We start from the raw sequence: 12,867 nt of genomic DNA, 5'->3' as shown, positions 1-12,867 counted from the left end.
TGACCATCCAATTAGGGTCTTCTTCACAGATCAGACCTTCAACTTGTGCTAGTTAGGAGGGAAATCAAAAGTTTAATTTGTTTTGTTTGACTGCTGCTAGTTGCATCACAATACTCATCACCAAGATGTGATATCTTATTATTAATAGCTAATAATATACGCATAATTAACGCGAATTAATAAAATACATAAGAACAAGAAACAACAGTTAGTTTGATATGTACATATATATAAAATTAAAATCCAAGTGGGCTTGAATCCAGTCAATATGAGAACATATGGTCTTGTTTTCATTAGGACGATTATTCCCTTTTCTATGTATTTTGGTCGTTTCCTTTGGATTTTACCTTCCTTCAAAGTTTGTTGAATGTGTGGACACACGTGCTAGCTATATTAATTATACCCATTATTATTAATTATTTGATCTTAATAATTTGAATGAATTAAATGATAGAAGATTATTGATTATATATATAGGGCATGCAATAATAACAATCTAGTAACATTTTTGTCATGTATGGATGTTGTTTGGGAAATGACCTGCACTTTCACTTTGACTATGTCCAAAAGACAAAGAAAGGGTTTGCTTTTCGTGGAAAATGAAGATTAATAAAGAACTTGCTTGCCTGCATATAATACATATGTGATAGTCACACTCACAGTCTCACACTCACACACACATGCATACACAAATGATTTTCACTTTTGACAGAAACAGCGTTTTTCTTTATTTTGATTTAGATGGCTGCTTGCTTTGGTAGCTGGTAGCTCCAGTGATTCAAGTTGAAAAAAAATAGAGTAAAATATTATTTTACTTCTTATTGTTTGTATTATAATTTGGTTACTACTTACTAATATTTTATGATATTTATAATTTAGTGTTTAATTTTTATTTAATTTATTTTTTATGATAAATTGTGAATATTTAATAACTATTTTTTTATATTTTAAAATTAAATATTAATTTGTAATCTTTTTAATAAATTAGGTAAATATTTTTAGGCACCATAGTAATAATTATCTATTTTAAATGTCTTATTTTAATTTTAAAAGTTTTTAAATATACTATTTTAATTCTAAAAAAAATTTAAACAAGTTCAATATTATTTCACCCTTAAATTTGATACAAATAATTTACATATTGAAGAGTTAATAGTATTTAATTTCAGTATGTAAGTAAAATCGATCTACCAATAATCACCCATATAAATTTTTCATTTGATTTTAGAATGTTGATGATTGATTATTAGAATTTGAAGTTTTGTACAAGAAAAAAATCAAAGAAAAGAAGTATTACAAGAAGATTTGAATTATGTTTTTTTAATACATAAAAAAATATATGACTTAATTAGTAATGTTATTAACATTCATTCGTTCCGTTAATTATTTGTGTCAAATATAATGATAGAATAACATTAAATTAGTTAAAATACTTTGGAACAAAAATAAAATATTTAAATATTAAAATTTAAATTAAAATCGGACTCAAATATTAAAAATTAAAATAGTATTTTATCCAAAAAAATAATAATCTATCTAGCTAGATGAAGGACCAGTATTATTTTCATGTTTCTATAGCAACTTGCTAGCTAGCTAGGTAGCTATACCTATGCACAAAATGCAACAAATTTTCTTTAATTTTCTGAAAGAGAATTATGTATTATATTACTACTGCTCTGCAGGATAACCATGTAATAAAAATTTAGGCTAAATTCTATAGTGCTTTTAATTTGATCTCTAATTTTTATTTGATTTATTTTTTATAATATTTTTATATTTTAAATTAAATATTAATTATTTAACTTTTTATTAATTAAAAATGAACTTTTAAATATCATAATAAATATCTTTTATATATTTAAAAAAGCAACTGCTCATGTATATAAAATTATTGAGAAAGTATGAGGAGCCAATGAAATATTTGTACAAGATGTACAATGAAGGTTTAGGGAGTATTAGATATATAATCATTAGTGTTACTTTTTTCCATCAGCTGAAACTTTTGGAATGAGTGGTATCATGACATGGTATTAGATTTGGGAAGATGTTTATTATCCGTAGTACTCGGATGGTTATTCTATATAGCATGAGGGATATTCATTTTGTAATTCATATAGCCTATTGTACACATTGTACAAATAAATCATTGTCTCCTTAACGGGACTCAAAATTATTTTCATACGAAAATAGTTTGATATTTTTTATTAAATTATTATTTTCACGTGAATAACCACAATTTGAAATCATATATGATGGGGTTGAGCTAGGCTAATCCTTGTAACATTTAGATAATTAATTAGAAAGAAATTGAGATTATTATGAAGGAAAAAGGTGATTGAAGGAGGGAAAAATGAGAGAAGGAAAAAGCAAAGAAATAATGGGATAATGATTCGAAATGAGGATTTAACTTTCCTCTGAGAGCTCATGATATGTGTCATGATACACCTTTAATTAATTTGGTTCTTCACTGTACATAGCCTCTTTAATTAGCTAGCTAGGTAGCTTTTCACCGCCTCCCATAGCATCTTAATATTTTATTCCACCTAAAAAGTAGATAATCAAATTCACTGTAACATCCATACATACATTATACATACAGATCCACATCTACCACCATATATTATCACCATCCTCTTCTTTAGGGTTACCTACCTATATCTTCGTATTCTCTTTGCTTTTTCTCCTATTCTCTTATATTTTCTCTATCTCTTCATAAGTCAAACTTGGAATTAAAACCATGGATGATGGAGAAGTTTCAAATGGTGCTTTCCCTCTTCATCACAACAACCAAACTCATGATCCAACTTCTAACAATCCTCCACCTTTGAAAAGGAAGAGAAACCTACCTGGAAACCCTGGTATTAATCTTTTTTCTCTCTCTTTTTTTCTTTTTCAATCATCGTCATGACGAGTATTTTATGATTATTGCATACAGATCCTGAAGCTGAAGTGATAGCCTTGTCACCCAAGACTCTGATGGCGACAAACAGGTTCGTGTGCGAGATTTGCCTAAAGGGTTTCCAAAGGGATCAGAATCTTCAACTCCATAGAAGAGGACACAACCTTCCATGGAAGCTGAAGCAGAGAACAACAAAAGAAGTAAGGAAGAGAGTGTACGTGTGCCCGGAGAAAACCTGCGTCCATAACCACCCTTCAAGGGCCTTAGGAGACTTAACAGGGATCAAGAAGCACTTCTGCAGAAAGCATGGCGAGAAGAAGTGGAAGTGTGACAAGTGCTCAAAGCGTTATGCTGTACAATCAGATTGGAAAGCACACTCCAAAACCTGTGGTACCAGGGAATACAAATGTGACTGTGGAACCATCTTTTCACGGTAACTAATATCTCATCCATTAATCACAAATTTGATGCAAAAAGTGGTAACTTGTCTAGTGTATGTAAAAAGATAAAGGGAATGGATTGAAACAAGAGAGGTAAATAAATGGTATCCTCATATGTATGAATATAAAGAGAGAAGAGAAAAAGATAGATGGAGTTAGTGGCTGTGTTTGCGCGTGCTGCTGCTTAGTGTTTTTGGCTTTTAGGACTAAAAGGTGAATATAATGGGGTCGATCCATCTTAGTGCAGATAAAAGATCGGATAGAGATCAAGATTCACACAACTTGTGACAACACAAACTTTCATTCATAACTTGTTTGAGTTTGGATTATTTATGATTTACTGAATCAACCTTTCCTTATATATGTATCTGATTACCTCTTTCTTTCTTCTTCTTTTTTCCCTTTGACTAACCTAAGATCTATAAGCTAAGATATATGAACATGTCATCATATTTATTAGTGCTGCAGTATCTTCCTAGAGATTCTTTACTAGTTAGTACGAAATTCTTACTTTCTAGCATGTAATTTGCATACTTTACACTTTTATTATTAAATTAAGAATAATGATAGAAACTAACTTTTTTTGTTAATATTAGTAAATTTTTTTCGGTTAGTATTAATTTTATTATTATGAATTTTAGACTCCAAATTATACAATTCTGAATTATAATTTTAATTACTAAAATTGATTAATTAAAAATTAATTTTTTATACTTTATCTTAAAGTAATTATAGAAAGTGAGAGAAAATAATTTTTTTTAATCTTTTATATGATCAAAATAATTGTGAAAGAGATGCAAATTTCATTTCTGTTATATATAAATATGCACCTGTTTCTTTAATTACATTATATAGTTGTATAATAGTTCATGTATAATAATGAATTTCAGAGATTTATATTTGTGCCAGATTAAAACTTTTATCAGGTTAGTTAAACTGTTTGCCTTACATTTTTTTAAGTGTAATTTTTCTTCAAACTTACATTAATTCGAGATATTTGTGTATTGGACTTTGTTTTATATATCTGTATGAAATATGAACATATCTAAATAAAATACTTATTTAATTTGAATACCTTTGGAAGATTATGAATATAATCTTGAATGTTAAAACAGTTTTTTGAATTTTGGTGATGCAGGAGGGACAGTTTCATCACACACAGGGCTTTCTGTGATGCCTTAGCAGAAGAAACAGCAAGGGTAAACGCAGCATCAACCATAAACCACACATTATTAGGTGCTAACAACATTGCTTACACCCTCATGCAGCAGCAAAATCATCATCCTTTGGTTCCTAATAACATGTCAACCCATTTCTCTTCAATTTTCAAGCCAATTTCTTCATCCACTACTGATGAAATAAGCAGCAATAGCCAAACATCTTCTAGACCCTTATCCCTTTGGAACATGGGTCATCACCCTCATGACACAACAACAATAATGCCAATTACTCACAACAATTTGCATGATATTCATCAGCAAATTGGATTTGCTACAAACCCTCCTCCACCATCAATTTGGATGTTTGGAAACAAACATCCCTCCAATGGAAGCCAGCAAGAGATAATAACTAGCACTACAAGTGCTAATTCACTTCCATTAATGAACATTGTCAAGAATAATAATAATAACAATAATAATAATAATAATAATAACAATAATAATCATGTTGCAAACCAGCTTGTAAGTGTTCCTTCGTTGTATAGCACCCAACACCAATCCCATGATCATGATCAAACAACAACAACATCTTCATCAGCAGCAAACATGTCAGCCACAGCTTTATTGCAAAAAGCGGCTCAAATTGGATCAACTTCTTCAACTGATCCATCATCATTTCTTGGGAGCATAGGTTTGAAATGCAGTAACAATAATAACCAAGGGCAAGATGGGAATAACAAATTTTGTGGGATTTACAGTTCAAGTTGGAGTGAGCCAGAGAGCTCCACGGGTGATTTGACACAAATGCCCCCTACAAAAAGAATGCGCGTGCAGAATGAAGATGGCAGTGCAGGGGGACAAACTAGGGATTTTCTTGGTGTTGGCGTGCAAACCATTTGCCACCCTTCATCTATCACTGGCTGGATTTGATGATTTAATTTTTATCCTGTATTCAAATGTGAAGCTCTTTTTTCTTTTTGTTAATTAATTACTTTTATCGTCCCGTTTTTCACTTTATCTCAATGGAAGGGAAAAGAATCATTATAATAAACATGAATATTGGTGATGAATAATGGAGTTGGAGTCAGAGACTCACAGCATGAAGATTAAGTGTATATCTCATATAAATGTTAATTAAAAGAACACTCAACCAATAACAAAATTCAGATAGAATAGATATGCAAGGAGGAAAAGTTGTGAAATGTGCATGATGAAGGCTGAAAAGTTTGTTGTTATAAAACCATTTTGGAGGGGTTAAAGTAGAGAGATCCATGCATATTCCTTTGAATCCTGAAAGCTAGCTAACTAGTGACTCCTTTTTAAAAAATGGTGGCTTTTAATTTTTAATAAAGGGGGATAGGGAGGGTTTGTGGAGTTGTGGGGGTAAAGGATATAAGAACCGCTTTTGGACTCCATTATTGCTTATAGTTTCATCTCTCTGTTGTTATGGCTATTCCCTGTCAAACTTACACTCAAAAGACACAATTTCCATTCATTCACATAATAAAACCATGATTCTATTCTTTATTATTAGGAAATTAATTATTGTGCCCTTTTCATTAACTCCTCCACCAAGTTATATATATAAGGTTGCTATAATAAGTAGAGACATTTCAGGTTTTTATCAATTTTTACTTTTTAAGTCATCAAATCATATATACATATTTTCCTTCATTTTCTTTCTGCTTCAAGTTTTCTTCCTTTGGCCAATCCCTCTTCTTCTTTTCATGTCTCATTATATAGTTAGCACTTCATTTTTTTATCAACAGTTACAAGTTTAGACATAAAGATACACACTGCACCAAATTAAAATCCAAGAAATATGTGCTAGAAATCACCAAAACAAATTAGATAAAAGGATATGTATATTGCAATGCGACTATTATCTATTTATCATATGATCCTTTAAAAACATTAAAAAAACCACAAATTTATCACGGTTTGATTTAAATTCAAATATAAATTTAAATCTAATTAATATCCACATGTTATGTTAACAATGTGACTTTTTTTAATTTTTATAATTTAATTTTAATATACTAATAATATAAAATATTTTACATAATTTTTTAATTATTTTTTTTATCACGATTTACGTTAAATTAAACTATCTTTTACCGCATTCAATTAAATTTATTATTTTATCCGAACTATAAATATATATAAGTTTAGTGGTTTATAAACTCACTTAGCCTAGCTTGCTCTTTGTTTCACCACTTGATCTTTTTATATTTGGAAAATGGAATCTCTAGTCCCTACTATATAATGAATTAGGCTACGAAAAACAACTTTTGGAGGATATAGGAAGACAATGTAGATATGCATGAGTGTAGTTACTGTCTTACATGAGAGTGTTACCGACTCGGTTGCATCATATCCATGAAAAGGGAAAGATAACATATGGATCAAAAGGAAAAAGAAAAAAAAAGAGGTAAAACAGTAAAAGAGAAATGATAGTGATGATAACAATGTTGAGTTTTGACTGCCGCACTCGACGCTCTATGATTTTGTTATACTTTTGGTTACAAGGTCTCGTGGGTTGGTGGGACACAATGACAATGTTATCAAAATTGTGTGTTCCCGATTATACCAAATGATTTGATAGTCGTCTTTCTGGTAAATATGATGCAATTTATTATTATGTATGGAAAGGATATATATGTTACGGATAGAGAAAGTATACATGCCATGCACCAAGTAGTAGTCAAATCGTAAGAGCTTTCCATTGCACGTATCGAACTCAGTTAGATCAACATGAAACATCAAAATCTGAGTCACTACGCAAGTAACACATGCGCACACAAAGTAAATAGCTGAAACTTTATACATTTTCAAAGGAGACAGATTTTGGTTATACGAAATATTCATTCGCACAACGTTAATTCCGTATTTGTCCTGTGTTGTAGTCCTAATTTCTGAAACGGTAATGCTAAAAAAACAAAAAGATTAACCAGAAGTTACCTTATTTAGTTTTTATTAATTATTATAATAATTAATAAAAATTAACTAAAATAAATTCTAGTTGATTTTGGCTAATTTATTTTAGTTATTAAACATTTCCGTTTCTGGATTAACACTAATGATTGTGTTATGCGTTTTTTGATGTTCGGAAACTGTTTTTGGATTAATTCTTGGTCAGTAATACTTGTGTAGTGCCGCCACAAATTATTTATATTTGGGCCTGCACTGAACCCATCTAATTTCCAAACCCATGGCATAAATAAGCCCAAAATAGTTAAATCCTTTCTTTCAGCCCACATAAAGCCCAAAAACAAATAGAAAAAAAAGCAAGAAAAAGAAGTATACCGAAGCGAAGCGCAGAGAGAGACAGAGAGAAGTGCGACAGAAAATGAAGTTCACAGACTCACCGGTGATCGAGCTTTCGGTCGGCACCTCCGTCCTCTCCCTCCAGCAAGACAACGGATCCATGCACGTAGGAACCTCCGTCTGGCCATGCTCCCTCGTCCTCGTCAAATTCGCCGATCGCTGGTCCCCACTCACCAACACAGACCCTAACCCTTACTCCTCCCTCCTGGATTTCCGTTCCAAACGCGCCGTGGAGCTCGGCACCGGTTGCGGCGTCGCCGGCATGGGGTTCTACCTCCTTGGTCTGACGGACATCGTCCTGACTGACATCTCGCCCGTGATGCCGGCGCTGAAGCGCAACCTGAAGGTGAACAAACCCGTGCTACGCAAGAATCTGAAGCACTCCGTGTTGTACTGGAACAATAAGGATCAGATCCAGGCACTTAACCCGCCGTTCGACGTGGTTTTGGCGACGGACGTGGTTTACATCGAGGAGTCGGTGCAGCACTTGATTTCCGCCATGGAAGCCCTGGTGTCCGAAGACGGCGTCGTGTTGCTCGGGTACCAGGTGAGGTCTCCGGAGGCGCACAAGAAGTTCTGGGAGATGTGCGATGAGGTTTTCGATATCGAGAAGGTCCCTCGTGACCACCTGCATCCTGAATATGCGTACGAGGAGACTGATGTTTTTCTCTTGCGGAAGAAGAAGAAGAAGCAGTGATTTCGGTAAGCTCTCTAAATGAATTTTTAGAAATGCTTGAACTTGTTCACTCCTATGTCCTCCAAATCGAATTTACTAGTTGAGTTTTACAATTCAAGTTTTGTATACATTAGAAACTTATTGCAGATAGATTATTTTTAACAGGGTAACAAAGTTGTGTTCATGCTCGCGTTTGTGTTCGGTGTACCCAATGCTTGTCAAAGAAAGATCTTTGTAGACTTCCTAAGCTTTGCTGCTCAGCTGCTGTATTCCTTTTTAGCTTGAAATACTATTTTCTATGGTGGAAGGTTGATGGCTCTGCATTACTGTTCTGAATTGCGACTATTTGGCACTTAAGGGCGTCAAGACGATGATAGGCTCGATTGTTGTACATGTAAATTACACCAACCGTATTGAGTGTTGACATGGAGGATTGACAATGTTCTGCCACCAAAATGCAATTCAAGAGATAGAAAACAAGTGTGATTAAGAGAAGTTAACCACTTATCTTTCTTTTTATCGTTTTGGTTGGACACTAGTATAGTAGTATGTACATGATTTGCACTTTCTAGTTACGAAATATGTAATAAACCAATAGTAGTAATGTTCATTTCTCGCATCATTTCTAATACTTTTTAGTTTGGTACTTGAAGTTGTTGATCTTTACATTTCATGATTGAGTAAAAGCAATATTCTGTGTTGGAGTTTTCTTTTCTTGTTCAATGTTCACACATTATTACTGAATTGAGTGAATACTTCCACAGCTTGTTGCATTGATCGTACTATATATTGCTATGATAGCAATAGTATTATATTATTTGATGTTGAAATGTCAATCATTGACAACATTAACCCTTACCAGCAAATATATATATATAGCCAAAACTCGAAGAAAAAGAAACACATATAGAATCTGTAGTTTAATATTGCTTCAGGTAAAGTCATGTTTGTACATATTGAAGGTTAGTATGTATCCAAGTAAGAACATGAAGCCTTTGACAGTATGTTTCCAGTCACAGTACAAAGCATGATAGAAGCTACGTACCCTTCAAAACTTTTACAAAAAAAAAAATAAAAAATAAAAAATTAAAGAACAAGAAGAAGAAGAAAACAACAGTTACATCCTTCTCTTTTAGTTTCTTAGCCCAATTTTTCCCAAAATAGAAGTATCTGACCACCAGCTTTACAATGAAGTAGCTTCTCCTTATTCTTTCCCCTCCTAACTGTAATTGGTCATTAACTTATTTCTTCATTGCAGAATACAATTGTAATGCCTTAGCTTATAACTGTAATAAGTCCTATTTAGTATTTTGTTCATCCTTTAAGAATAGATTTTCTCATATGAAATTTTACATAACTTTATCTTACTTACATTTTTATTATTGATAAAAATGTGAGCCTTAAACTTGGTCCCACAAAGAATTTCTAATCAATAATAAAAATGTACAAGTAATAAAAGTTATGTTTCACATAAAATATATCAAGGAATGAACGGAGCCCCATCATGAGCAGGAAAATGGGAAATCAATGTGGGATTGTTTGACCTATGTTGTTGTTCCCCTTGAGCAAAGCTTATAAAGGATGCATTGTAGTATTCCACAAACCCATTGTTCTTATGATTATTAGTCACTTCATGATGATGAACACCACTTTGATCCTTTAGTTTAGCAGGGAATGATGATGAATCTTTGATGAGTAGTGAACCTGCACATTGTCTAGGTTGTGTCTGGTAGAAAACCTTAGACACAACTAACTCACCTTCTTTCTCCTCTTCATTGTTGCCAAGGTGGTACTGGTGCATGACCCAGTTTGTTTTCTCAGGCTTCCTTTGCTTCTTGTAGTTGGTGTAGAGAACAAGGATTTTCTTGTAGCCTTTCAACTTGCCACTGATGTAGACTGGTCTAGTTTTACCTGTTTTGTGCCACCTTGTTTCACTGCCATCAGCATCAGTGTGAACTTTTCTTCTTTTCCTTGTTCCTGTTGTGTATGCTTTGGATGGCCGGTGAAAGAAGTGACGGATCAACCCATCTTTGCCTACTCCTGCAGTTCTACAATTTATTAGACCAATAACTATATCTTGATTCATACATGCATATATGAATCGGAGTTAATGTAAAATATATGGGATAACAAGATTATAAGGAAGGAAATAAGATCAGAAAAGACTTGTCTTGATACATGAATTATGAAATGCTTTTACTTTAAATAAATTGATGAAGACCTGGCAACTTTTCTGGATGGGTGCAGCAGATTCCATTCTCGCCTTCAAGAGTAGGGATAAACTCATCAATTAAGGGGTGAAGCTTGTGAATATCAGACCTCACCTTGGCTTCCAAATGTTCTAGAATTTCCTGATCTGTTGGATCAAACTTCACTCCAGCTGGTAGCCCAGGTAAATCGTGAATTCCAGCACCCTAATTATCATATCATAATAAATAATAATCATGAGCACCCCAATTGTACAAAAATGAATATAACACATGCAAAATAATTGAAGTACAAAAATGTAAAAGAATTAATAACCTGGTGGTCTTGTTGACATTTGATATGATGACCACATGATGGACAAGTTCTACTAATTAAGATATCTTTGTTCCTCTCCACAATGGTGTTATGATTGTTTTCAGGGTAATCATTACTGTTGCACTGAGTCATTATTTCCTCTTGTATGTGTTACCCTATGTTTCCCTTCTCCTCTCTCATTCCATTTCAGGATACATATCTTCTTTTTCCTTCTTCACGCTGCCATAAGAAAATAATAAAGAAAAAAAAGAGATATATGCATCAAGCAAAGGAGATAGAGTGATTTTATGTGTAGATTGAGTTAAGAGATGAATATATTTAAAGTAATAGTGATGAGTACAGTATATAAGAAGGGGAAATAATAAAGAAGAAGTTGTCTCTTCTAAAGGTTGCTCCCCTCATGCAAGTTCTTGTTAAGGGTTGGGAAGGAATTAAATTCTCCTCTCACTTTTTTTGGTGCTTTCTTTCTTTTGCATGAGGTGAATAATATTGTACTCCCTCCTTCCCTGAAAATTCTAAATGGAGGAGGAATGAAACTACTAACTATTTAGAAAGATGAGATAGATAGGGTTAGTTGCACATGAGAAATAATGCATAATAAGGTTGCTTTGATCTCAAGTTTTGTGGTTTATTTGCTTTGTATATATCATTTGTATGAAAGCTTGTAGAAGACTAAATTCAAGTTTTTGTCCTTTCTACTCTGACTAAAGGTAGCTTTAATTAAAATCTTATTAATTAAGACCATAGTTTTAACTTGGAAAGAGACTATTAAATAAGGGATGGAAGAGTTGAGTGGGAATGGGGCAACCTAATGTCTAAGCACAAAGAGTAAGATCAACTTAGGTCCAATGTCACCCTGGAGTGTACATAAAGCTATAAAATAAATGAAAATGTATATGATAAAAATCATAACAAGTAGAAGAAAAATAATTGAAACTACATATATATATTTTATATGATTTTTGTGCCAACCATAACTTCATTCCTTCACGTAGACTTCTCATGCATAGCAAGGAAGCTAATAAGCGCTCTATTCTTCTCAACATCAATGATGGCTGCTGCATACTATATCTGTTGCCATATGGCAAAAGCAAACTCTACCTTGTGTCAACCATTTGCTGATATGCACCACCCAGCAGCCACTATCTCAAGCAAACACAAAACTTATATGTATAATATAATATTATAGCAAAATACTGTTACTTAAATATACTCACAAAATATTATATGCACATAAAATAAAGAGTGATGCTACGTATATATTAAAATCAGTGAGCAATATAAGCAATATAAAATATATGTTAGAATATAAATATATATTAAAAATAAATTAAACCACATATATATTTATATACAAATATATTGATGGCTGATTTTAGTATTCAAAATAGCTTTTTTGAAAACATATTAAATACTAAATGAGCTATTATGTATTTTGATATAAATATATGTATTATTTAATTTATTTTTAATATTTATTTTTTATTTTAATATATATTTTATATCAATCACTAAATTAATAGTTAATTTTTAATGTATATATTTTTTGTATTTTTATTATTAGATAATATATAGAATGTATCCAAATATAAATGGAGTTTATATTGTATTTTATAATGATAATATGTCAACACAAAACAAAATTACAATTATATATTATTAGTGGCTCAACAGGCACGTTCAGCCACTTTTCTATTGTTTTTAAGAAATTAATATTATCTTTTTGTTAATATATTATTTATTTTTTAAATTTATTAAATAAGTATTTTTTTATTTTAATATTGATGTGACTTTATTTATATTATATTTTATTAAAATTAAAATTATTATAAACTAAAATAT

General features: G+C 31.9%; 3 protein-coding genes across 5 annotated transcripts; 2 read left to right on the top strand and 1 right to left on the bottom strand.

The window, feature by feature from the left end:
- Positions 1–2,408: 2,408 nt before the first annotated feature.
- Positions 2,409–5,569, top strand: LOC112772789 (zinc finger protein MAGPIE). The gene is made up of 3 exons (XM_025817789.3): positions 2,409–2,858; positions 2,936–3,332; positions 4,478–5,569. Exons 1-3 carry the CDS (start codon positions 2,738–2,740, stop codon positions 5,427–5,429), a joined length of 1,470 nt encoding a protein of 489 aa, XP_025673574.3. The 5' UTR covers positions 2,409–2,737; the 3' UTR covers positions 5,430–5,569.
- Positions 5,570–7,771: 2,202 nt separating this feature from the next.
- Positions 7,772–9,212, top strand: LOC112770992 (uncharacterized). The gene is made up of 2 exons (XM_025815526.3): positions 7,772–8,528; positions 8,668–9,212. The coding sequence occupies exon 1, from the start codon at positions 7,849–7,851 to the stop codon at positions 8,521–8,523; it is 675 nt and encodes a 224-aa protein (XP_025671311.1). The 5' UTR covers positions 7,772–7,848; the 3' UTR covers positions 8,524–8,528; positions 8,668–9,212.
- Positions 9,213–9,407: 195 nt separating this feature from the next.
- On the bottom strand, positions 9,408–11,848 carry LOC112770991 (NAC domain-containing protein 73). Of its 3 annotated transcripts, none has more exons than XM_025815525.3 (4): positions 11,366–11,770; positions 11,026–11,244; positions 10,724–10,916; positions 9,408–10,542 (listed from the first exon to the last, which is right to left on the bottom strand). In XM_025815525.3, exons 2-4 carry the CDS (start codon positions 11,155–11,157, stop codon positions 9,983–9,985), a joined length of 885 nt encoding a protein of 294 aa, XP_025671310.1. In that variant the 5' UTR covers positions 11,158–11,244; positions 11,366–11,770; the 3' UTR covers positions 9,408–9,982. The 3 variants fall into 3 exon arrangements, with proteins under 3 accessions (XP_025671310.1, XP_072082328.1, XP_072082327.1); XM_072226227.1 differs by having other exon boundaries at positions 11,474–11,612; XM_072226226.1 differs by having other exon boundaries at positions 11,026–11,848.
- Positions 11,849–12,867: the final 1,019 nt, after the last annotated feature.

Source organism: Arachis hypogaea, chromosome 18 (genome assembly GCF_003086295.3).
Source record: "Arachis hypogaea cultivar Tifrunner chromosome 18, arahy.Tifrunner.gnm2.J5K5, whole genome shotgun sequence".
Lineage (NCBI taxonomy): Eukaryota > Viridiplantae > Streptophyta > Magnoliopsida > Fabales > Fabaceae > Arachis > Arachis hypogaea.
The sequence above is the reverse complement of the archived record's forward strand: the minus strand, read 5'-3'. Positions and strand labels throughout refer to the sequence as shown.